This window comes from Mobula birostris, chromosome 22, assembly GCF_030028105.1.
Source record: "Mobula birostris isolate sMobBir1 chromosome 22, sMobBir1.hap1, whole genome shotgun sequence".
Lineage (NCBI taxonomy): Eukaryota > Metazoa > Chordata > Chondrichthyes > Myliobatiformes > Myliobatidae > Mobula > Mobula birostris.
Genome location: NC_092391.1, coordinates 51,563,999 through 51,588,640, shown reverse-complemented (window position 1 = coordinate 51,588,640; position 24,642 = coordinate 51,563,999). Strand labels below are relative to the sequence as shown.

The window sequence follows — 24,642 nt, the reverse complement described above, 5'->3', positions numbered from 1 at the left end:
GAAGCTTGAGAAATTGATGTTCATGCCATCAGGTTGGAGACTACCCAAATGGAATATTAGGTGTTGTTCCTCCAACCTAAGTGTGGCCTCATCACGACAGTGGAGGAGCCCATGGGTGGACATATCGAAATGGGAATGGGAAGTGGAATTAAAATAGCTGGCCATTGGGAGATCCCACTTATTCTGGCAGATGGAGAGTAGATGTTTGACAAAGTGGTGTCCCGATCTATGTTGGGACTCAGCAATGTTTAGGAGGCCACACCTGCAGCGCCAAACGTAGTAAATTACCCCAACAGACTCACAGGTGAAGTGTCGCCTCACCTGGAAGGACTGTTTAGGGCTCTGGATGGTAGTGAGGTGAGAGAGGTGTAGGGGCAGATGTAGCACTTGTTCTGCTTGCAAGGATAAGTGTCAGGAGGGGGATCAGTGGGGAGGGACAAATGGGCAAGGGAGTGGCATAGGGAGTGGCCCCAGTGGAAAGTAGATTCTGGGGGAGAGGGAAAGATGTGCTTGGTGGTGAGATCCCATTGAAGGTGGCAGAAGTTTTGGAGAATTACGTGTTGACCATGGAGGCTGGTGGGGTGGTAGCTGAGGACAAGAGGAACCCTATCCCTGAAAGGGTGCTGGGAGGATGGGGTGAGAGCAGGTCTGTGTGAAACGGAAGAGATGCAGTTCAGGGCAGCATTGATGGTGGAGGGAGGGAGACCCCTTTCTTTGAAAAAGAAGGACATCTCCTTTGTTCTGAAATGAAAAGCCTCATCCTGAGAGCAGATGCAGAGGAGATGGAGGAATTGAGAGAAGGGAGGCATAGGTTTAAGGTGAGAGGGATGAGATTTTAAAGGGACCTTTTTACTCAGGGTGGTGAGTATATGGAATGAGCTGCCTGCAGAGATGGTTGAGGCAGATATAATAGTATTATTTAAGAAGCACTTGGATAGGTACATAGGGGTTGGGGCTTGGAAGGATAAGTTCCAAACACAGGAAATTAGGACCGGCTGTGTGGGCATTGTGGTTGGAATGGACTGGTTGGGCCAAAAGGCTTGTATCGTGCTGTATTGCTCTATGACTCCATGAATTCATTTTCAGGCTTACTGGTGTTCCGCTGAAGTATGATGTTTCATCTTAGTGAGGGAAGTTGTACCTTTTTGGTGTAAACCAATTTTTCTCTCAGTATAACTATAAAGTCACTGCATGAGTTTCAGGAAACATCATCCATGGCCAAGACTGAGGTAAAGCACAAAAACGAATAGAAACGCTCATTTGGCTCTGGGGTCCTGCTCTGAGAGGATAGTTTAACAATTTCAGATAATTGTTCATTTACAGTCGTCTGTTTGTATGGCATGTTTATTTTAATGAGTTCCTTCAGGATTTGATTCAAACACAACAAGTCATCTCCATTGACAGAGGACTGGCTCAATGGACCAGTGGGATAGTCCCAATGTGATATTAATTTCTGAATGCCCACTCCATAAGGTTATTCCTGCCCACTGCCAGGCAGTGAAATTGCCTGTCTGCTTCACTGTTACTGTTCATCACAGCTCTGATTCCTGCACTTTCAGATATAGAGTCTTAGTCATAAAGTCGTACAGCACAGAAGCAGGCCCTTCCCCCCATCTAGTCCATGCTGAACTATTTAAACTGCCTACTCCCATTCACCTACGCCAGGACCATAGCCCTCCATACCCCTGCCATCCATGTACCTGTCTCATTTTTTCTTAAATGTTGAAATTGAGCTCGCATGCGCCACTTGTGCTGACAGCTCGTTCCACACTCACAACCCTCTGAGTGAAGAAGTTTCCCTTCATGTTCCGCTTAAACTTTTCCCTTTTCACCCTTAACCTATGACCTCTAGTTGTAGTCCCATGTAACCTCAGTGGAAAAAAGCCTGCTTGCATTTACTCCATCTATATACCTCAAAATGTTATATACCTCTATCAAATTTCCTCTCAATCTCCTACATTCTACGGAGTGAAGTCCTAACCTATTCAATCTTCCCTTATAACTCAGGTCCTCCAGACCCGGCAACACATTTGTAAATTTTCTTTGTACTCTTTCAACCTTATTAACATCTTTCCAGTAGGTGGGTGACCAAAACTGCACACAGTACTCCAATTTAGACCTGGCCAATGTGTTTTACAACTTCAGCGTAACATCCCATCTTCTATGCTCCATGCTTTGATTTATGTAGGCCATTGTGCCAAAGCTCTCTTTACGACCCTATCTACCTGTGACGCCATCTTCAATGAATTATGGACCTGTATTCCCAGATCTCTTTGTTCTACAGCTCACTGTATCTTGCTAGACAAAGAATAAATCCTGGAGGAAGGAGGTTACTGAAACTTCCAATTACTGAAGCAGCATTGTGGGAGCTAGTTCATTGTTCCACAGTGCGATTTCTCCAAGTACTGCTGTGCTTTCCGGATTCGTCAGCCATGTGGTTGTCTCTATTATTAAGGTATATGATTATAAATACTTGGCTGAGAAAAGAGCAAACAACAATGAAGAAACAGGAGCAGATTATGCCAGACTATACAAACCCAAATCCTTCCTAAATATAAACTCATTCCTAATGGCAGGTGTCAGAAAAGCTAAACCTGGCTGAAAAGACTGCAGTCGATATAGACAAACTGAGAGATGGCTATCGACCAGCTGCCAAACGAGGGGCAATTTTGTTTTTCGTCTTGTCGGAGATGGCGCTGGTTAACAACATGTACCAATATTCTTTGGCATCTTTCCTGGAGGTCTTTGACTTATCTCTCCGCAAATCTCTGCCTGACTCTATACTTCAAAAGCGACTGCGGAACATCATGAACGCGTTGACTCTTAACGTGTACAATTATGGCTGCACAGGTCAGTGTTACGAATGTTGCTACAGTTTTGGCAATCAAAATGCAATGTTAAAATGTTCATGTTTCTGAAATGTTTTGAAGGTGACTAGTGTGTTGCGTAAATATTATATTTATCCTGCTTTGAATGTCATTGATACAACTGAGTCTCAACTGCAGCACTTGATTATTCAAGTCCCACAGTAGAAAGCTAAGAAACTAGACTGAGGGAGCCATGATATCAGCTTAGGGTGAAACCAGGTGCCTGTGTGCCCGGTCAGTAGATGTAAATGATCCCAGGGAGTGACATGGTGAAAGAGCAGGAAACTCTCCCCTGTCAATTGGGTGATATTCATCAATCAACATCTCTAAAAGATAGAATTCGACTGAGATTTTTGAAGAGGTGGCCAAGAGGATTGATGAGCACAGGGCTGTCTGTCTACATATCTTCAGTGAGGCTGTTGACAAGGTCCCACATGGTAGGTTGGTCACATAGGATCCAAGATAAACTAACAAACAGGATACAAATTGGTTTGGTTGAAGGAAAACAGGATAGTAGTACAGCAACACACACAAAATGCAGGAGGAACTCAGCAGGCCAGGCAGCATCTATGGAAAAAAGTACAGTCAACGTTTTGAGCTGAGACCCTTCAGTTTGTAGTAGTAGAGCATTGAGTTTTAGCTTGGAGGCCTGTGTGGCCATGTGAAGAAAGGTGGAGAATGGGATTGAGAGGGAGAATAAATCAGACATGATCAAATGTTTCAATGGAGCAGATGAAAAAGATGGGCTGAATGGCCTATTTCTGCCCCAGTGTCCTATGGACCAGTGGTGTGCCACAACAGTCAGTGCTGTGTCCATTGTTGTTTGTCAAATACATTAATCTGGTAGTTGGTTTATTGTCGTCACATGTACTGAGATACAAAGGAATGCTTTTGTTTGCATTCCTTTCAGCAAGATCAGCTTTTATGTACATTGAGGTCATGCCAAAGGAATTGCAGAATATAGTGTTATACTTACAGAGAAAGTGTACGTGGACAAATAAGGTGCAAGGGCTGTGCCAAACTTGACTAAGAGATCAAGAGTTCATCTTTACTTTACAAAATATCTGTTCAATATTCTTGTAATGTAGTGGCACGTGATCTCAGGCTTTAGTGTCTTCTGCCCAGTGGAAGGGGCAGATAAGAGAATGCTTGGCTAGGAAGAGTCTTTGATTATGTTGGCTGCTGAAGGAAATGTATTAGGATAAACTAATTAGACAGGAAACTAATCCTGAAAACTTGTATTTCAATGTTTATTAGCATCAATGGTCCAGCTCACTTGGCAAAGTCATAAATAGTGAGAACGTATTGTTTATTAGGGAGGATGGACTTAAGGCAGAGTTTGGATTACCAAAGGTCATTAGCCTCCCTGATCTTATTTAGTTGACCCTGGTGACTCTCAGTTGAAAAGTGATTACCTTCTGCAGAACTGAGGTTCTTTGCCTTATATTGGTGCAATGAAATTTAACTTTTCTCTTGCCTCTCCAGGTTTGTTTGAGAAGCATAAGTTGCTTTTCTCATTCAACATGACGATAAAGCTTCAACAGGCTGAACAGAGGGTCCCTCAGGAAGAGCTGGAATTTTTCCTGAAAGGTACTGGCAGGGGATGGTGCATATCCAAGGACTAAGGAGTTAAATTTTAAATGTCTTTTTAATTGAAAGTAAATGAGGGTTAGCTGGTATAATCCACAAATTATCCACAAATTCTAATAAAATAAAAAACAGCAAACTGAAGATTGGGTTCAGATATTTCCAGATATCTTTGCTCCAGACCTTTGTGATGTTATAGAGAAGTACAGCACAGAAAGAGGCCATTTGGCCCATCTAGTACATGCCAAAACCATTTAAACCACTCCTATCAACTTACATCAGGACCATAGCCCTCCATACACCTACTATCCATGTCCCAATCCAAATTTCTCTTAAACATTGAACTTGAGCTTGCATGCAGTATTTGTTCTGGCAGCTCATTCCACATCTCATGACCTTCTGAGTGAAGAACTTTCCCCTCATGTTTCTCTTAAACTTCTCACCTTTCATCCTTAGCCCATGACCTCTGGTTGTAGTCCCACTCAACCTCAGTGGAAAAAATCTGCTTGCATTTATCCTGCCTATACCCCTCATAATTTTATATATCTCTGTCAAATCTCCTCTCAATCTTCTACATTCAATCTTTCCTTCTAACTCAGGTCCTCCAGACCCAGCAACATCCTTGTAAATTTCCTCTGTATTCTTTCCTTATATACTATACATCTTTCCTGTAGGTAGGTGACCAAAACTGCACATAAAACTCCAAATTAGGCCTCACCAACATCTGATACAACTTCAGTATAACATCCCAACTCCTGTACTCAGTACATTGATTTATGAAGGCCAATGTGCCAAAAGCTTTCTTTACAACCTATCTACCTGTGACACCACTCTCTATGAATTATGAGCCTGTATTCCCAGATCCCTTTGTTCTACCGCACTCCTCAGTGCCCTACCGTTCGCTATGTACGACCTACCCTGGCTGGTCCTACTGAAGTGCAAAACCTCACACTTGTCTGCATTAAATTCCATCTGCTATTTTTCAGCCCATTTTTCCCGCTGATGCAGATCCCTCTGCAAGCCATTGTAGCTTTCCTTACTGTCCATTACACCCCCAATCTTTGTGTCATCTGCAAATTTGCTTATTCTGTTAACAACACTATCATCCAGATCATTGATTTAGATGATCGACAACAGAGGACCCAGCACCGATCCCTGTGACACACCACTAGTCACAGGCCTCCAGTCAGAGCTTCTCCCACAAAGCCAATGTCTAATCCAATTTACTACCTCATCCTGAATGTCAAGTGACTGAACCTTCTTGACCAGCCTCTCATGCAAGACCTTTTCAAATGCCTTACTAAAGTCCATGAAGGTTGCCTTACCTTCATCCACTTTCCTGGTAACATCCTGAAAAACTCTATAAGATTGGTTAGACATGACCTACCACGCACAAAGCCATGCTGACTATTCCTGATCAGTCCATGTCTATCCAAGCACTCATATATCCGGTTCCTTAGAATACCTTCCAATAACTTTCCCCATACCTGATGTTAGACTTGCTGGCCTATAATTTCCTGGTTTATGTATAGAGCCTTTTTTAAACAACAGAACAACATTGGCAATCCTCCAATCCTCTGGTATCTTCCCTGTCACTAAGAATAATTTAAATAGCTCTGCTAGGGCCTCAATCATTTCTGCAATTGCCTCCCTTAGAGTCCAAGAGAACACCTCATTAGGCCCTGGAGATTTATCCACCCTGATTTGCCTCAGGGTAGCAAACACCTCCTTCTCTGTAATCTGTACAGAGTTCATGAAGTTGATGCAGCGTTGCCTCACTTCTATAGACTCTGTGTCTGTCTCTTGAGTAAATAAATACAGATGTGAAGAATTCATTTAAGCTCTGTCCCATCTGTTTTGGCTCCACACGTGGATTACTATTCTGGCCTTTCAGAGGACAAATTTTATCGCTTGCAATCGTTTTGCTCTTAACATACCTATGGAATCCCTTAGAATTCTCCTTCACCTTGTCTGCTAGAGCAACTTCATGCCTTCTTTTAGCCTTCCTGATTTCTTATACCCTATAAGCACCTCATTTGTTCCTACCTACTAATACCTGCTATGTACCTACATTTTTCCTTAACCAGGACCTCAATAGCTCTTGAAAATCAATGTTCCCTACATTTGTTATCTTTACCTTTTATTCTGACAGAGACATACAAGCTTTGTACGCTCAAATTTTCATTTTTGAGACCACCCACTTACCAAATACATCTTTGCCAGAAAACAGCCTGTCCCAATCCACATTTGCCAGATCATTTCTGATACCATCAAAATTGGCCTTTCTCCAATTTAGAATCTCAATTTGCAGACCAGATCTACCTTTTTACGTATTTACTTTGAAACTAATGGCATTGTGGTCACTGGATGTGAAGTGTTCTTCTACACAAACTTCTGTCATCTGCCTGTCTCATTCCCTAATAGCAGATCCAGTATCGCATGCCCTCTCGTCGAGACCTCTATGTATGGATGAAGGAAACTTTCCTGAACATATTTGACAAACTCTATCCCATCTAGTCCTTTTACAGTATGGGATTCCTAGTCAATATGTGGAAAGTTAAAATCACCTACTGTAACAATCTTATGTTTCTTGCAACTGTCTGCGATCTCTTTACAAATTTGTTCCTGCAAATCCCTCGGACTGTTGGGTGGTCTGTAATATAGCCCCTTTAAAATGGTCCTACCTTTTTTATTTCTCAGTTCCACCCATAATGCCTCACTAGTCAAGTTCTCCAGTCTATCCTGACGGAGCACAGCCGTGACATTTTCCCTGACTAGTAGCACCATCCCTCCTCCTTTAATCCCTCCTGCTCTGACATGTCTGAAGCAACTGAACCCCAGAATATTGAGCAGCCAGTTCTGCCTCTCCTACAACCGAGTCTCACTAATGGCTACAACGTCATAATTTCAGGTGTTGATCCATGTCCCAAGCTCATCCGCCTTTCCTGTGATATTTCTTGCATTGAAATATATGCAACTCAGAACACTAGTCTCACCATGCTCAACTCCACAACCTTTCCTCTAACTGTTCTGGCAATCTGGTTCCCATTCCCCTACAACTCTAATTTAAACCTCATCTTGAAATGTCTTGAATAGTTCTTCCAATATTTTGCAATGCCCGTCTTCTCTATTCTGCAAGGCCTCAAATTAATCCCCAATCTAAAATCACTCAATTTTTTGGAAAGTAGAAGATTGAGGGGAGATTTGACAGAGGTATACAAAATTATGAGGGGTATAGATAGGGTAAATGCAAGCAGGCGTTTTCCTCTGAGGTTGGGTGGGACAACAACCAGAGGTCATGGGTTAAGGGTGAAAGGTGAAAAGTTTAAGTGGACATGAGGGAAACTTCTTCACTCCCACTTTGTGGGAGTGTAGAATGAGCTGCTAGCATAAATGGTGCATGTGAGCTCGATTTCAAAGTTGAAGAGAAATTTAGATAGGTACATGGATGGTAGGAGTATGAAGGGCTATGGTCCTAGTTCAGGTGGATGGGAGTAGGCAGTTTCAGCACGGACTAGATGAGCCAAAGTGCCTGTTTCTGTGCCGTACTTTCCTCTGGTTCTGTGACTCCACCTGCTCTGCCAATGATTCACTCTTTAGTATTCCCAGTTTCTTCATTACCTGTTGTGCTGATTTCCATCCGAGACAGGCACTATGTGGTATGGTGGTGATTGGGTACTGAGCTTTTGGTGCATCATCATTTTGTGATTTACTACTGAGAACTGTCAGGCAGGGCAGCCCAACTTGCACCCACTTCACACGGTAGAACACGCACAGGGATTATGTAGTGATTATATAAAAACTACTGCAGTATTCTGACTGGACTGTACTGCAAAGTTAGTCATCATTTTTAAGAGAATACAGAATTAGAATTGGAGATTCTGAGTGTGATTGTGATCCCTTTCAAACATTCGATTTAGTAATTTTGATTATATGATAAGTATTAATTTCCATTCAACAATCCTAACGAAGGGTCTTTGACCTGAAAGAGTATCTTTGTGTCTTGCAAATTTCTCCATATGCGCAGAGGAGTGCATTCTGACTGGCCTCACACTGTCCTGCTGCAGCTGCAAAGAACATTTTCACGACATGTCAGTGATAGTAAATCCGATTCTGATTCATTCCCTGCTAAGAGCATCTTAATGTCTCCAGGCTTTAATATTTGATAACATTTATATCTCTGTAAATGTGCTCATAAATAATGTAATTAAAGAAACAAGTGGGATCAATCGTTGCTGTTAATGGATGCTCTTGTTTCACGTAAAATGTTGATGTAAGTATATTAACAGTTCCAGTAGGCAGCAAGTCTGCAGTTAATTCAGCTGAGCTGCTCTACAACAAGACTTTTGAAAACTGTAAATATTTTATGTCATATCCTTCCAGTAACAGTGGCTCGTTAGCATTCATTTCCCACCACTGTCTGTAAGAAGTTTGAACTTGCTCCCCATGACCACGTGGGTTCCCTGTATGTGCTTTGGTTTCCACCCACAGTCCAAAGACGTACTGATTTAGTAGGTTAATTGGTCATTGTAAATTGTCCCAGGATCAGGATGGGTTAAATCGGAGCTGCCAGGCAGTGCAGCTCACATGGCTAGAAGGGCCTATTCCACGCTGTGAGAGACCCCTGTTGCTCATGCAGTGATTATCTGCTCCACCCTGTTTGTAACTCATAGGCTGTCTCACAATATTGTAACTCTGAAAATCATTTCCTTCTCAAGCCCTGCTCAAGCCGCAGCAGATGAAGATGGTGTTGTGTTCTAGGCCTTAGGCTGGTAGTTAAGTGTGTCTCTGCAGTTAACTGACATGCCACTTGAGGCCTTAGTGGGCTTAAAGATGTTTAAATTTCAGGGCCAGATGGGCTTTATGCCAGGCTGCTGTGGGAGGCGAGGAATTGATGGGGATCTGACAGAGATTTTAAAATCTTCACTGGCCACAGATGAGGTAGCAGATGACTGGAGGACAACAAAGGTGGTCTTCTTTTCTAAAGGAGTAGCAGGTCAAAGCCTGGTAGCCACAGACCTGTGGGTGTGGATTTTAGCAACACACATCAAAGTTGCTGGTGAACGCAGCAGGCCAGGCAGCATCTATAGGAAGAGGTACAGTCGACATTTCAGGCTGAGACCCTTCATCAGGATTTTAGTGCTGTTTACCTACCCACAGTGGTCATACTTTGACTATAAAGAACGTGAAACATGTTATTGATTTGTCCTTCTTTCAAACCATTGATGATAGTTTGATTTTACTTTTCTGCAGTAGTCTTTCAGAATCATCCATATATCAAAACCTTTTCAAGCGTTTCATCCACTAATTATACAATCTAATGATAGGTCATCGATCTGGTCCTTTTGCCTCAGATCCTGCCTGATTAACTGAGTATTTCTAGCCATTTCTCTTCTTATTTCAGAATTCTGATGCTATTGATACAGTTAAAACATAAGACGTAGGAGTGGAGTTAGGCCATTCGGCCCATCGAGTCTGCTCTGTCATTCCATCATGGCTGATTTATTATCCCTCTCAACACCATGTTCCTGCCTTCTCCCCTAACCTTTGACACCCTGACTAATCAAGAGCCTGAAAACCTCCACTTTAAATATACCCAATAACTTAGCTTCCACAGCCGTCTGTGGCAATGAATTACGCAGATTCACTACCCTCTGCCTAAAGAAATTCCTCCTCATCTCCATTATAAATGGGCATCTCTCTGTTATGAGGTTGCGCCCTCTAGTCCTAGGCTCCCTCTCTATAGGAAACATCCTCTCCATATCCTCTTTGTCTAGGTCTTTTAATATTCAATAAGTTTCAGTGAGATCCATCCTCATTCTTCGAACTCCAGCGGGTACAGGCCCAAATCCATCAAATGATCCTCATGTATTAGCCCTGTCATTCCAGGATTCATTCTCGTGAACCTCCTCTGAATCCTCTCCAAGCCAGCACATTATTTGTTAGATAAGGGGCCCTAAACTGCTCACAATAGTCCAAGTGCGGTCTGACCAATGCTTTATAAAGCCTCAGCATTACATCCTTGCTCTTAAATTCTAGCCCTCTTGAAATGAATGTTAACATTACATTTCACTGACTCTACCTGTGGTAACCTATAAGTCCTTCACAAGGACTGCCAAGTCCCTTTACACCTCAGATTTCTAAATTTTCTTCACGTTCAAAAAATAGCCCATGTCTTTATTCCTTTTATCAAAATGTATGACCATACACTTCCCTATATAATATTCCATCTGCCACTTCTTTGCCCATTCTCCCAATCTATCTACATCCTTTTACAGAATCTAAGGATAAGGAGTATGGGAGGAAAGAGGTCCTTCTGCAGTTGTACAGGGCCCTGGTGAGACCACACCTGGAGTACTGTGTGCAGTTTTGGTCTCCAAATTTGAGGAAGGACATTCTTGCTATTGAGGGAGTGCAGCGGAAGTTCACGAGGTTAATTCCCGGGATGGCGGGACTGTCATATGTTGAAAGATTGGAGTGACTGGGCTTGTATACACTGGAATTTAGAAGGATGAGAGGGCATCTGATTGAAACATATAAGATTATTAAGGGATTGGACACACTAGAGGCAGGAAACATGTTCCCGATGTTGGGGGAGTCCAGAACCAGAGGCCACAATTTGAGAATAAGGGGTAGGCCATTTAGAACGGAGTTGAGGAAAAACTTTTTCACCCAGAGAGTTGTGGATCTGTGGAATGCTCTGCCTCAGAAGGCAGTGGAGGCCAATTCCCTGGATGCTTTCAAGAAAGAGTTAGATAGAGCTCTTAATGATAGTGGAGTCAAGGGATATGGGGAGGAGGCAGGAACGGGGTACTGATTGTGGATGATCAGCCATGATCACAGTGAATGGCGGTGCTGGCTTGAAGGGCCAAATGGCCTACTCCTGCATCTATTGTCTATTGTCAAATCATTGTCTTATAATGTGAAAAGAAGTGGTCCCAACACTGGTTCCTGCAGAACATCACTAGTCACTTGCAGCCAATCAGAAAAGGTCCCTTTTATTCCCACTCTTTGCCTCCTGCCAGTCAGCCAATTTTCTATCCATGCTAATACCTTTCCTGTAAAATGACAGGCTGTTATCTTGTTAAGCAGCCTCATGTGCAGCACCTTGTCAAAGACCTTCCGAAAATCCAAATAAACAACATTCACTGACTCTCCTTTGTCTATCCTGCCTGTTGCTTCCTCAAGGAATTCCAACAGATTTGTCAGGCAAAATTTCCACCTGAGAAAACCATGTCCCCTTTATTCCCACTCTTTGCCCCCAACAGAGAACTAGGCAGCAAATGGCTTGATGATATTGCCCCATTGACCCAGGTTTCATAGACAAATTCCTGCTGATATAACAGATTAGCATCGACGTCAACCTGTTCTTACTTTGACTTTGCTTTTCACAGGAAACATATCTCTGGCGAAAAGCAAGCGGCCAAAGCCATGTCATTGGCTTCCGGATCAAGGCTGGGAAGATATTGTTCATCTTGCAGAGTCTTTTCCACAACTGTTTGCATCACTTCCAGAAGATCTGCAAAAGAATAAGGAGGTTTGGAAAAACGTAAGTATCATCTCATCTCACTCCAATGAATTTCTTTTCGGAAGTCAAGAGAAGTCAAAAGGACTTCAGGAGCTGTAGGTCAACAATCCATGGATGGGATTAAGGTATATATGAACTCTGAATAGCAGTATTTTCTTCGGGGCTCACCGAATTACTGGGTTATGAGAAGCATTGAGAAATGAAGCTAGAACCAGAAGATGGTCTGATCACTGGGCAAAAAAAGCTGCGAATCGTAGCTGATTCCTGAGTTACGTTTGCTAATCCCATTGGCTGAAACAGGGAGGATCCTGGTAGCATTTTATTCCTGAATGGTTGTGCTGCAGCAAGTCATGTGACAAATATTGTTGCATGTCCACAGCAGTGGGAATAGGCAAGTTAATTACATCAGTGGTAGAGAAATGATTGGTCAAACCACTGAGGGACAGGATTCATCTACACTTGGAAAGGCAGGAGTTGATCAGGGAGAGAGACCTGGGGTAGATTCCCATCCATCCCGGGGGTCTTCTCTGTCCTAATGCTTTTCAGAAGCTCTGACACTGATGTTATGTAGCAGGGCCAGAGTAGAGTCCATTCTGTTGTATGGTTCAGTGAAGGATTTCATGATAGCTCAGATCAACCCCTAGATATGTGCGTATGCACCTGAGTACTGCAGCATGACTGCTGAGGGTTGGTTCTGGAGTTTCCCGTTAATTCTATAGATTAACTCCATTCTCATAGGAACTTAAGTGCAGATAAGGTGTCATGTTGTGGCAAGGAAGATTAAAAGCAAAGGCTAGACCATATCTTGGTCTTGCTTGACACTAGAATGGGTCAAATTTGCCTCTGGTAGACTCCTTAGTTACAATGCTGGATTGCATGATGGAGATGAATTTCCGTGAGTGTCTGAGCTTGAAGGAGGTGCTCCTTAGTTTTGCAGGTAGAAAAGGTCAAAGGTGATGAGTCTCCCTGTGGCAACAGCAGGGAGACGCTAAAGTTATGAGTCTTGTTCCAACATGAGGGGCTCGAACTCTATCCTCTTTTTGTGAATTTATGGCTGAAAGTCTTTACTCTCGTCTTAGAACTCAGAGGGTATATCTTTTTAGTGGAGATGTGACTCTTCCAAAGACATGTCAGTGAGGAATGGTGGTGAGGCTACTCTGTAATGGAGCTAAAGATACTCAAGTCAAGAACAGAGTCATGGTTGTGGAGGTTTTTGATGCATTTTAATTCCTTTTAGTGGGTGCCAGCTGACTGTCTGTCCTTGATGAGTTCACTTTGTGCTGTCGGCCTTCATTGGGTGGGGTATGCTTGTTTGGACAGTGGAGGAATTTGAGCTGCTGGATGTCTTGCAACCTTTCCTCCCATTATTCTTAAGTCCCTGGGCTTGCTGCTGCACCTCAGGTACCCGTGGAGTATTTTCTTGTCTCGTAGTCCAGTACTGCTTTGTGTTTGCTGAGTCTTGATATTGGTAATGCAGGAAAATCTTCCGGTTGTGTAAAAGAGTAGCATTTTTCCCACAGTACTTGTATGGAGTTCTAAGCAGTATGTTTCAGGGACACGGACAGAGTTCTCATTTACGGCCAATTCCTGAGATGTGGTGTGACTATGTGACAGGTGGAGTTGTGCTGCCTCAGACAGCCCACAAGGCTGTAAATATCGAGAACATGGTAACCACGCACAAAAGAATGTGCATTTATACTGTATTCATTTTTTTCTAAATCAGCAACAATTTTTAATTGTGTACATTTTTCCTCAAGTGGGAGAGAACTCTGGTAACTTTGCGCATAGTGGTAGAAGTGATTTTACAGGGAGAACGCAGGAAAGGGCAGGCTGACAATCTGATGGAAATACGTGTGGGTGAAGTGGGCAGCCAACTCTCTCCCAGTGGGAGTAACAGCTGGGTATACTTTATACTTTATTGTTGCCAAACAATTGATACTAGAACGTACAATCATCACAGCAATATTTGATTCTGCGCTTCCTGCTCCCTGGATTACAAATATTAAATATTAAAAATAGTAAAAATTAGTAAATATTAAAAATTTAAATTATAAATCATAAATAGAAAATAGAAAACTGGAAAGTAAGGTAGTGCAAAAAAACCGAGAGGCAGGTCCGGATATTTGGAGGGTACGGCCCAGATCCGGGTCAGGATCCATTCAGCAGTCTTATCACAGTTGTAAAGAAGCTGTTCCCAAATCTGGCCGTACGAGTTTTCAAGCTCCTGAACCTTCTCCCGGAGGGAAGAGGGATGAAAAGTGTGTTGGCTGGGTGGGTTGTGTCCTTGATTATCCTGGCAGTACTGCTCCGATAGCGTGCGGTGTAAAGTGAGTCCAAGGATGGAAGATTGGTTTGTGTGGTGTGCTGCACCGTGTTCATGATCTTCTGCAGCTTCTTTCGGTCTTGGACAGGACAACTTCCATACCAGGTTGTGATGCACCCTAGAAGAATGCTTTCTACGGTGCATCTATAAAAATTAGTGAGGGTTTTAGGGGACAGGCCAAATTTCTTTAGTTTTCTCAGGAAGTAAAGGCGCTGGTGGGCCTTCTTGGCAGTGGACTCTGCTTGGTTGGACCAAGTCAGGTCATTTGTGATATTGATCCTGAGGAACTTAAAGCTTTTGACCTGTTCCACTTGCACACCACCGATGTAAATTGGGTCGTGTGGTCCGCTACTCCTTGTGAAGTCAACAACCAATTCCTTCGTCTTGCTGACGTTGAGGGATAGGTTATTGTCTTTGCACCATGCCACCAGGTTCTTAATTTCCTCTCTGGGTATGCAAGGCTACTCATCTCCCCTGGGTATTGATGGTTGTGGATGCAATTGCCACAATCAGTGGACTATACTGAATATTTCAATAGATAAATAACATATTTATCGTTCTAGTGACAAAGTGATTTGTCTACTAACACCACATCTACTGTATGTACACACATGCCTACACCTCCACACTGTGTCTGAATGGTTGTTCCCATCTCCTCCAGTGGTATGACCTTGACGCACTTGAACAAGTGGGATTCCCTCTCCACTACGAGGACACGCTGAACAGTTTTCAGAAGCTGCTGTTGCTGCGCTGTTTCCGTGTGGATCGTGTCTACCGGGCGGTGATGGACTACATCACGGTCACCATCGGGGAAAAGTAAGTGCCTGAGTATCATGGGGAAGAATGCTCCAGGTGTGGAGAGTGCTGGTTCAGAGGGGTAAGTCATCTCCACGTACAGCGAGTAGGCCCCCTTCACGTTCCTTAGTGCAGCTTCTTGCCACCCTAGTAGACATACTTCCTTTGAGATACACTCAGCCTTCCTGCATATTCCTGGTTTCACACAGGGGAGGAGCCACTACCTAATTCATAGTATTTTTGTTTGACAATGCTTGCTTCAGCCTCTACTTTATTGCTGAAGTACTTCATGCCCTGATAGTTAGTTAATGTGAGGAAATGTCGAGTTGAAAGCTGCTGCTTCTTGCCTCTAGGATTATAGGCATAATAGGATGCAATTAAGATTTGTGCAATGCTATTAGTGACTTATTTTTGCATCAGCTAGTGCAGAAGCGTTAGGGATATATTGGTGCAGAAGTGGTTAGGCGAGACCCGACGCAGACTGGGAGACTGTTTCGCTGAACACCTACGCTCTGTCCGCCAGAGAAAGCAGGATCTCCCAGAGGCCACACATTTTAATTCTGCATCCCATTCCCATTCTGATATGTCTATCCACGGCCTCCTCTACTGTAAAGATGAAGCCACACTCAGGTTGGAGGAACAACACCTTATATTCCGTCTGGGTAGCCTCCAACCTGATGGCATGAACATTGACTTCTCAAACTTCCGCTAATGTCCCTCCTCCCCTTCTTACCCCACCCCTTATTTATTTATTTGATATATCCCCCCCTTTTTTCTCTCTCTCTCTTTTTTCTCCCTCTGTCCCTCTCACTATTACTCCTTGCCTGTTCTCCACCCTCCAGGCTCCCCTCCCCCCTTCTCTCTCTCTCCCCAGGCTTCCCGTCCCATGATCCTCTCCCTTCTCCAGCCTGGTATCCCTTTTTCCAATCAACTTTCCAGCTCTTAGATCCACCCCTCCCCTCCTGTCTTCTCCTATTTTTTCAGATCTCCCCCTCCCCCTCCCCTTTTCAAATCTCTTACTAGCTCTTCTTTCAGTTAGTCCTGACGAAGGGTCCTGGCCCAAAACGTCAACTGTACCTCTTCCTATAGATGCTGCCTGGCCTGCTGCGTTCCACCAGCATTTTTTGCGTGTGTGCTTGAATTTTCAGCATCTGCAGATTTCCTCATGTCTAGGAATAGATTTGTAAGCTTGCAAGGCCAAGTCTTTAATAGTGAGTGTGTCTGGAGGCTTCTTAATGTGCTGCAATGCAGTGTTGGTGAGGTGACAGCCAGCAGTCTGAGTCCACGAGCTTCTCCCACAGTTAGATGTGTCCTGCTGACACTGGAGTAGTTAGACAGGGTTTCTGTGGAATATACCTCCCTGTATTTACCTCACTTGTTCACTGTAAATGGTTTTACAGATCTGTATATTGTTGGTAATAACATGATTCACAGTGAGATCCTTTGGGCAATCCCATGTGATAATAATGTTAATTCAAGAGTCCTGTTGTCCTGTTTGCCTCCTATGCATTTAACAATTCAGGTAGCTCACACAGCTCCAGTAATGTAATATTAGCTGAACAATTATCCAGTTTGATAAACAAGAGTATGTACACTAATTTAAGCCATGTTCATTTTCTACAGGTTTGTTCAGCCACCTGTCATTAGTTTTGAAGCCATCTTTGAGCAGAGTACGGCCAATTCTCCCATCGTCTTCATCCTCAGCCCTGGCTCTGACCCAGCTTCAGACCTTTCAAAGCTGGCTGAGCGATCAGGGTTCGGAACAAGTCGACTAAAATCCCTGGCAATGGGACAAGGACAAGAGAAGGTATTCCATAGCATCATGAGGAAAGCTCGCTGATTTCAATAGCTTAAACTGCTTGACATACATCTGCTTGATAACATTTGGACTGTCAGATGATTTTGAAGGAGCTCTCTCTTTCTCTGCTGTGAGATTACTGCAGCTGTTATCTACATTGTACATCCAGTCCTCTGCCCTTCACCGGAAGCTACATTATGCCTGTGTCCACACTGCAACTCTTGTTAAAGCCAGCAGGTCTGGCAAATCCAGGTGTAGAGATGATGGGAGAGGGGTCTGTGCAGGGAGGTGCATACTTACATTGTCCCTGAAGTTCCCTTACTTCCAAATGTTTTCCTTCCTCTCTCTAAGCTGCACATCTGAGCTCAAGTTTGGCTCCATCACTTCCTGCAGCTGGATCTAATGTCAAATTCAAAGTACATTTATTATGTATACTATATACAAGCTTGAGATTCATCTCCTTACAGACAGCCACAAATTTAAAAAAACAGAACCTATTTTAAAAAGACCATTAAACACCCATGTGCAGAGAAAAAAACTAATTATACAAACAGCTGAAGTTCACAAAAGGTGAACCCACAGCCATGAAACCAGTCATCACTACAGCCGATTCAGGCGACCATTTCTTGTGGGCCACAGCTTCAGTCCAGCGCAGAGCCGAGTAGACCTCGCAGTGCAGCAAGCTGTATACCAGCCTGTCCTTCGCCCCCCCCCCCCCCCCCCCGGCTCTGACAATCTGGCCTTTTCAATCTGGCACGGCACTTAAATCGGCCAAACCTCAGGTTGTTCCTCACTCTCGTGCCCGGCCCCTACCGCTTTGATATGCTCGCGAGCCCTGGCCCCGCTGCCTCGATTTGGCCGATACCTGACCTTTCTAATTCGTTCCAGTGCTTAGATTGATCAAACCCCAGATAACTCTATGTGCGAGTCTGGTGAACGAATTGGCAAGTTATTGTACCCAGGATATATGTCAGAATTTGGTCCGATTGAAACCAGCCAAGGATCATGGTCAGGAGGGAGGGCCTCGGTCTGAGACTGGGCACCAGGCTGTGACTGGAGGTCAGCCGGAACTAGGCTCCAGCCAACTGGGGTGATGCCCCACCGAAACCCAGACATCACTGCAAGTGAATACTTACTACAGAGCACATGGAGATGGCAAAATAGCAGAATGTTAATAGATTTTCCCTTTTCTCTAGTAATATACAGTACTGGACGACAGAGGATATCCAGTCAGTCCACAGGTAACTTAGGGCTCCTTCCATCCTTCCCCACATAACTTTCCAATCCCCTCTCCTCTTCTTAGGTGCCTTGTCACTTTACGTCAACCACTCTGTAGTTGCAGATTTGACATTCTCAATGCTTGGTTATAAAGAGGTTTCCCTTGGCATCAGCTGGGTTCATACCCACTCCACATTGTCAAAGGAAAGCTGAGCATAGGATAAATGACTTATTTGTGTCAACAGCAAAGATTGATTCAAACAGGACGGATCCTTTCGGTTTACAATTTGCAATATGGTTTTCACATTTCAGATGTTCCATTGGTGCACTGAGTGCTTGCAGCACACAGGTTAAATGTGCGAGCTGTTACCTTTCTTGTGTTTGCCAGGTAGCGCTGCAGTTGCTGGAGACAGCGGTGGCACGTGGGCAGTGGCTGATGCTGCAGAACTGCCATCTGCTTGTAAAATGGCTGAAGGAACTGGAAAAGGCACTGGAGTTAATTCATAAGCCTCACCCTGACTTCCGCTTGTGGCTCACTACTGATCCAATCCAAGACTTCCCTATTGGAATACTCCAGAACTCACTTAAGGTAAATCCAAGAACCTCCTCACTAGAAGATGATAAAAAATAACAATGTATAAATTTAAAATAAATATTTATACCTCCAGTTTATAACTGTTCCAGAGAGGGATTTATTGGTGGGGGTGGGGGTGGGGCAGATGCAGGCCATAGATTCTGCTACTGGGCCAGTCTCTAGAAAAGGGTTCACCAGAGAGGAGAGAGATGAGGAGACATTTTATTATTGCGAGCATTTGCAAACCTTCAGAATTCTCTTACTAGAGAAGGCAGGAAATGCTGAGACATTGCACATTGACAAGGTTCATATTGGAAACAGAAGATATGGGAATGGGGGAAGAAAGTGGGCTTGGAAAATATAACTAGCTGTGATCCAATTGAACAGTAGAATAAGTACAAATCACATCTCACCCTCTCCCCCAACTTCTGCTGTACACGGAGTATACTCTCCATGACTCCCTGCAGATTGGAAGGAGATGCACTTGTGTAGCTTACAACGTAATTTTATGAACAGTGAAATGTCCAATGCTCCCAGTGCTGTCCTCCCATACACACTCACCTCTCCATCCAGGTTTCCCGTCCCAAGCCTTCCCCTTTCCCTCACCTGCGCTCCCCTGATCATTTCCTTCATATCTGCTTCCACCCACATCTGTGGCTAAAGAGGACATAAGGATCTCCTGTAAGGCCCCAGCAACCTCCTCCTGTGCTTCCCTCAGTATTCTTGCAAAGATCCCTGTCCCCTCAGACCCTAGGGACTGACCCACATAAAAATTTTTTCAAAATATTCAATTGCTCCTCCTTAAAATTGATATGCCTTATATCTCCCTAATCTTACCATTTTCCATGCCCTTCTCCTTAATGTACTCGTTAAGGACTTCACCCAGTTCTTCTGGCTCCACACTTAATTTCTCTCCTTTTTCCATGTCTGGTTTTACCCTTTTATTCTCAGTTACCCTCTTGCTCCTGATAGGTGTTGGGATTTCCCCTTAATTCTACTTGCCGAGGACAAGTCCTGGCCACTTTTAACCCAACTACACATTTGTTTGTTCTTTCCTGCTTTCTTTATGGCTTGGGTAGAGGGTAGTAGTGAATAGATATTATTCTGATTGGAGATCTATGACCTGTGGTGTTTTGCAAGGATGTTGTTTGTGATCTACAAATGATTTGTGCAAAACATGATAACCATTCTGATGACGGGGTATCAACCAAACATGTCAACATGCCCTCCCACCCCCCGCAGATTTTGCTCAACCTGCTGAGTTCCTCCAGCAGGCTGATCAGTGTGACCAGGCTCAGACTAGGTGACCACTTTGCACTCTGTCCGCTTTGGTCTTTGGGAGCTCTCGGTTGCTAGCCATTGTAACTCCCTTCCCCACTCTCACAATGATTTGTCTGTCTGTAACCATTTCCATTGTCAGGGGAACAGCACATCATGTTTTTCCTGGGTAATCTGCATCCCAACAGCATGAAATATCTAATTACAGGTAACCAGCTACTCCTCTGTCCCTGTTCTCTCTCTTCCTGATCTATCCAGTTGCTCCTGTACACAATGAGCCCCCATTACCCACTCCATCTGCCCATCACCCACACATTCTGCCCACTAGTTATCCTCCACCCACTTTTCCCATCTGTCCTCCCTACCTCCCTTATTTGGTTCCATGCTCAAACTTCCATTCCACCATTTGCAGTCCTTTGTCCTCTCCACCGTCACCTCCCAACCTCAGTCACTATTCCCACACTCCCTCCTCATCACCTTCCCCCACCTCCATTCACCTATGGCTTGCCAGCTCTTGCCCCACTCCTTGCCCTACCCCACACCCTCACTGACTCCCTCCTCTCTATCTTCCAGTCCAGATGAAGGATCTCAACTTGAAACAATGCCTGACCTTCTCCCCTCCCCCCAGAGACACAGCTTGACCCACTGACTCCTCCAGCAGCTTGTGCCTTTCTCCAGATCTCAGCATCTGCAGTCTCCTCTATCTCCTGTAAATGTTCTCTGTCATTGATCCTTATCTAGTAACAATGCCTCTAACCAGTAATGCAAGTCACTACTCAGTGACCAGTAGCAATAACTGCTTCCACCAGTAACAATATATTTAGGGCATTATAACAAAGTATAATACACTACACTGAAGAGACTTCCAGATGGGCAAATGGGATTAGTGTAGACAGGCGAAAGGTTTGGCTTCGATGTCGTGGTCTGAAGGGCCCGCTCTGTGCTGTCTATATCTGGTAACAATATTCTAACTAGTAACAATACCTGGTAACTGCTCTAACCCGTAATAGCTTAAAAGTGAGTGGTTGTTGGTCATTGCAGGTAGTGACGGAACCACCCAATGGCCTGAAGCTGAACATGAGAGCTACATATTTCAAGATCAGCCACGAAGCCTTGACCATGTGCACCCACTTTGCCTACAAGTCGCTGGTCTACGTTCTGGCGTTCTTCCATGCAGTGGTCCAGGAGCGAAGGAAGTATGGGAAGATTGGATGGAATGTGCCATACGATTTCAATGAATCTGATTTCCAGGTACTGTCACTTCTGTTTAATTTTCCTTTATGGACCTGAGCTGGTCAAAGTCAGAATCTGCTGTTGGTTACCAAGCTGGAGATGTTGTGAGGAAAGACAGTTAGCTGTGTGCAATTGTGCGGCAATGAGCTGCAGCAGCCCTGTGGGTGCTACATCCACTCTCTGTTCCCAGCCGAGACAGCATGGGGAGAAGCTGACTTAAACTAGCAACAGGATACAGTTGTCCAACAGTAGTCCCAATGAAATCAGGAACAAGAAGAGTTTTCACTACAGTGGATCATTTGCCTATCGTGTCCATACCTGCCGTAAGATCTACTTTGATTAAACTTGTTCCCTGTTCCCGTATGAACTAGGAGCAAGAGTTCATAATGACATATGAACTGAGCCCCTCATGGCTGATGTGCATTAATGTTCATTGGCCCTTGTTTATCAATTAGATATCAGGACATGGCAGAGGAGAAAACAACAACCAGTCAGTGGGACATTCAAACACAAGACAGTGGGGGTTTCAAGTCAGCCTGTCATTGTAAAGGTAAAAGGCAACAATGGTAAGATTAGGGCTCCTGAAGATTTAATCAGGGAGAAGAAGAAAGCATATATCAAGAATAGGAAATCATTCTGAATGGGTCTCCTGAGGTTTATGGGGGATACAGAAAAGAAATTAAGAAGCAAAAAAGGGGCCATGAAATTATCTTGACCAGCAAGGTTAGGGAGAATCTTGACAAAACTTTTTATAAGTATATTAGAAGCAAGAGGGTGGCTGAGAAAAGACAAATTCATATGAGGAGCATTTGATGGCTCTGGGGCTGTACTCACTGGAATTCAGAAGAATGAGGGGGGAATCTCATTGAGACCAATCAAATGTTGAAACGCTTTGATAGGGTAGATTTGGAGAGGATGTTTCCTATGGTAGAGAAGTCTAAGACCAGAGGACACAGACTCAGAATAGGACATCCATTTAGAATGGAGATGAGGAGGAATTTCTTTAGCCAGATCGTGATGAATCTGTGGAATTCTTTGTCACAGGTGGCTGTGGAGGCCAAATTATTGGGTATACTTCAGTTGGAGGTTGATAGATTCTTGATTAGTCAGGGCATGAAGGGATGTGGGGAGAAGGCAGGAGACTGGGGTTGAGAGGGAGATGGATCAGCCATGATAGAATGGTGGAGTGGACTTGATGGGCTGAATGGCCTAATTCTGCTCCTATTTCTTATGAAGGGGGAAGAAGCCAAAATAAGAGGTTATAGGAGGGTGAAGCAGTACAAGCTAGCAGGTGAAAGGTGAAACCAGGTGAGGTGATAGTTAGGTGGGTCAGGGAGAGTGATGTGAGAAGCTGGGAGGTGATAGGTTGAAGAGATAAAGGGCTGAAGAATGAATCTAATAAGAGAGGAGAGTGTACTATAGAATAAAGGATAGGTGGAGAGGAATAAGAGGGAGGTGATGGGCAGGTCATGAGGGCAGGGGAGGGGAAGAGAAGGGTTTATAGGCCGCAAGGAGGCTGGAAAAACAGAGGGGGTGGTTACTGGAAGTAAGAGAAATTGATATTGATGCCATCAGATTGGAGAACACCTAGATGGAAAATGAGGTGTTGCTTCTCTGACATGAGTTTGTCCTCATCCTGGCAGCCAATGAGACTGTGTACAGACACATCGGTGTGGGAATGGAATGGGGAATTGAAATCGGTGGCGAATGGGAACTCATGGCTGTTGTGGTGGACACGGCAAAGTACTCAGTGAAACGGTCCATCAGTTTGCGTTGTGTCTCACTGATATAGAGGAGGCCACACTAGGAGGACCAGATACAGCGGATGGCCCTGGCATTCTTGTAGGTGAAGTGTCATCTCCTTGGAAGGACTGCTAAGAGCCCTGAGTGGTGGTGAGGGTGGAGGTGTAGGCAGGTGTAGAATTTATCACAGTTGTAGGGGTAAGTGCCAGGAGGGACAAGTGGAGAAGGAAATCACATAAAGGGCATTCCCTGCGGAAAGCAGAGAGGTAAGAGCTGGGAAGGATGTGCTTCATGGTAAGTTTGTCCAACTGGAGATGGTGGAAGTTGTGGAGAATGATAGGTTGGATGTGGAGGCTCAGTGAGTGATAGGTGAGAACAAGGGGAACCCTGTCCCTGTTATGTCAGGGTTGGTGGGATGGGATGAGGGCAGACTTGTAGGATATGGAAGAGATACAGGTCCCACTGAATTAATTTGCTGTTTTTTAATCTTTCCTACCAAAAAGCACATTTTTCCAGGATTATACTCCAGATATTTTTCTACTCACTTCATTTTTGCATATCCACATTTAGCCTCTAGTGCCCCCTTCACAACTTGTGTTCCTTAATAACCTTTGTCATCACAAACAATGTTATTTCCACAAAGTTACAAGCAATGAAGTTTATCCAGAGTAACACACACAAAATACTGAAGGAACTCAGCAGGTCAGGCAGCATTTATGGAAAGGAATAATTGTTTGACATTTCAGGCTGAGACCCTTCATCAGGCCTGGAACATTGACTGTGTATTCCTTTCCATAGATGCTGCCTTATCTGCTGAGTTCCTTCAGCATTTTGTGTGTGTGCTCTGGATTTCCAGCGTCTGCAGAATCTCTTGTGTTTCTAAAGTTCATCTGATTGTTTTTGCCCTCAGGTCTGCATGGAGATTCTCAACACTTACTTGACAAAGGCTCAGGAGCAGAATGACACCAAGATTCCATGGGGCAGTCTGAAGTATTTGATTGGAGAGGTACCGAGTACTTTCTTAAATATGTGCTCACCACAGGGATTTGTTCATCTCATGAATCTCTTCTTCTTAAGTCTGTCACCCCTACTGGGGTATAGGCTTCCGATAGCAGCTCATCAGAGTCCCCAGTCCTGGGCTCAAGGTTGATCTACCCTGTGGTTTTCGCTTTCACATGACTAAGGCAAAGATCCTTCCATTCCAGGGTGATTTCGTTGGAGCTTCTGTTGGCATATCTGTAGCTCTTGTGTTTTATGGGATGGGGTTGCTAGCTCCATGCCCATCCCTCCTCTGTTTGCAGCCAGGCTTCGGACTGTCCCTGGCAGAATTCATCACATGAGCATTGAAATTAAAATGTTCAGAATATAACCCACCTGTAAACAGTTCTCTATCTGATATCAATACATGATATTCTATTCCAGTCCGGGAATTTGATGCACCAACCCCCACAGAAGCTGCTCAACCCATTGAGTTTCTACAGCAGATGCTACTCAAATCCCAGTACGGATGGGCAGCACTCCTCTTTGTGAGGGACTATGATGGGCCTTTGGTTAAGATCAGGCTTGTATGCCATTGTATTGTTGATGTAAGATGCAGATGAACTGGAGATGGATTCTCCAGTCTGTCTGGATTGACAAAGGTTTCTGTGAAGTCATCTACAGTGACTTGTGCTGCTCTCCTCATTTCTCCTAAAGTTG

General features: G+C 44.1%; 1 protein-coding gene across 2 annotated transcripts in view; it reads left to right on the top strand.

Annotated features, from left to right (window-relative positions):
* Nucleotides 1-24,642, top strand: part of dnah10 (dynein axonemal heavy chain 10) — a 283,837-nt gene that overhangs the window by 237,964 nt on the left and 21,231 nt on the right. For both annotated transcript variants that reach the window (XM_072240729.1, XM_072240730.1), the window contains 8 exons: nt 2,577-2,850; nt 4,353-4,457; nt 11,849-12,003; nt 14,967-15,121; nt 16,724-16,907; nt 18,505-18,705; nt 21,010-21,219; nt 23,855-23,950. In XM_072240729.1, the coding sequence (XP_072096830.1) occupies nt 2,577-2,850; nt 4,353-4,457; nt 11,849-12,003; nt 14,967-15,121; nt 16,724-16,907; nt 18,505-18,705; nt 21,010-21,219; nt 23,855-23,950 (1,380 nt within the window). The remainder of the gene's footprint in view (nt 1-2,576; nt 2,851-4,352; nt 4,458-11,848; nt 12,004-14,966; nt 15,122-16,723; nt 16,908-18,504; nt 18,706-21,009; nt 21,220-23,854; nt 23,951-24,642) is intronic.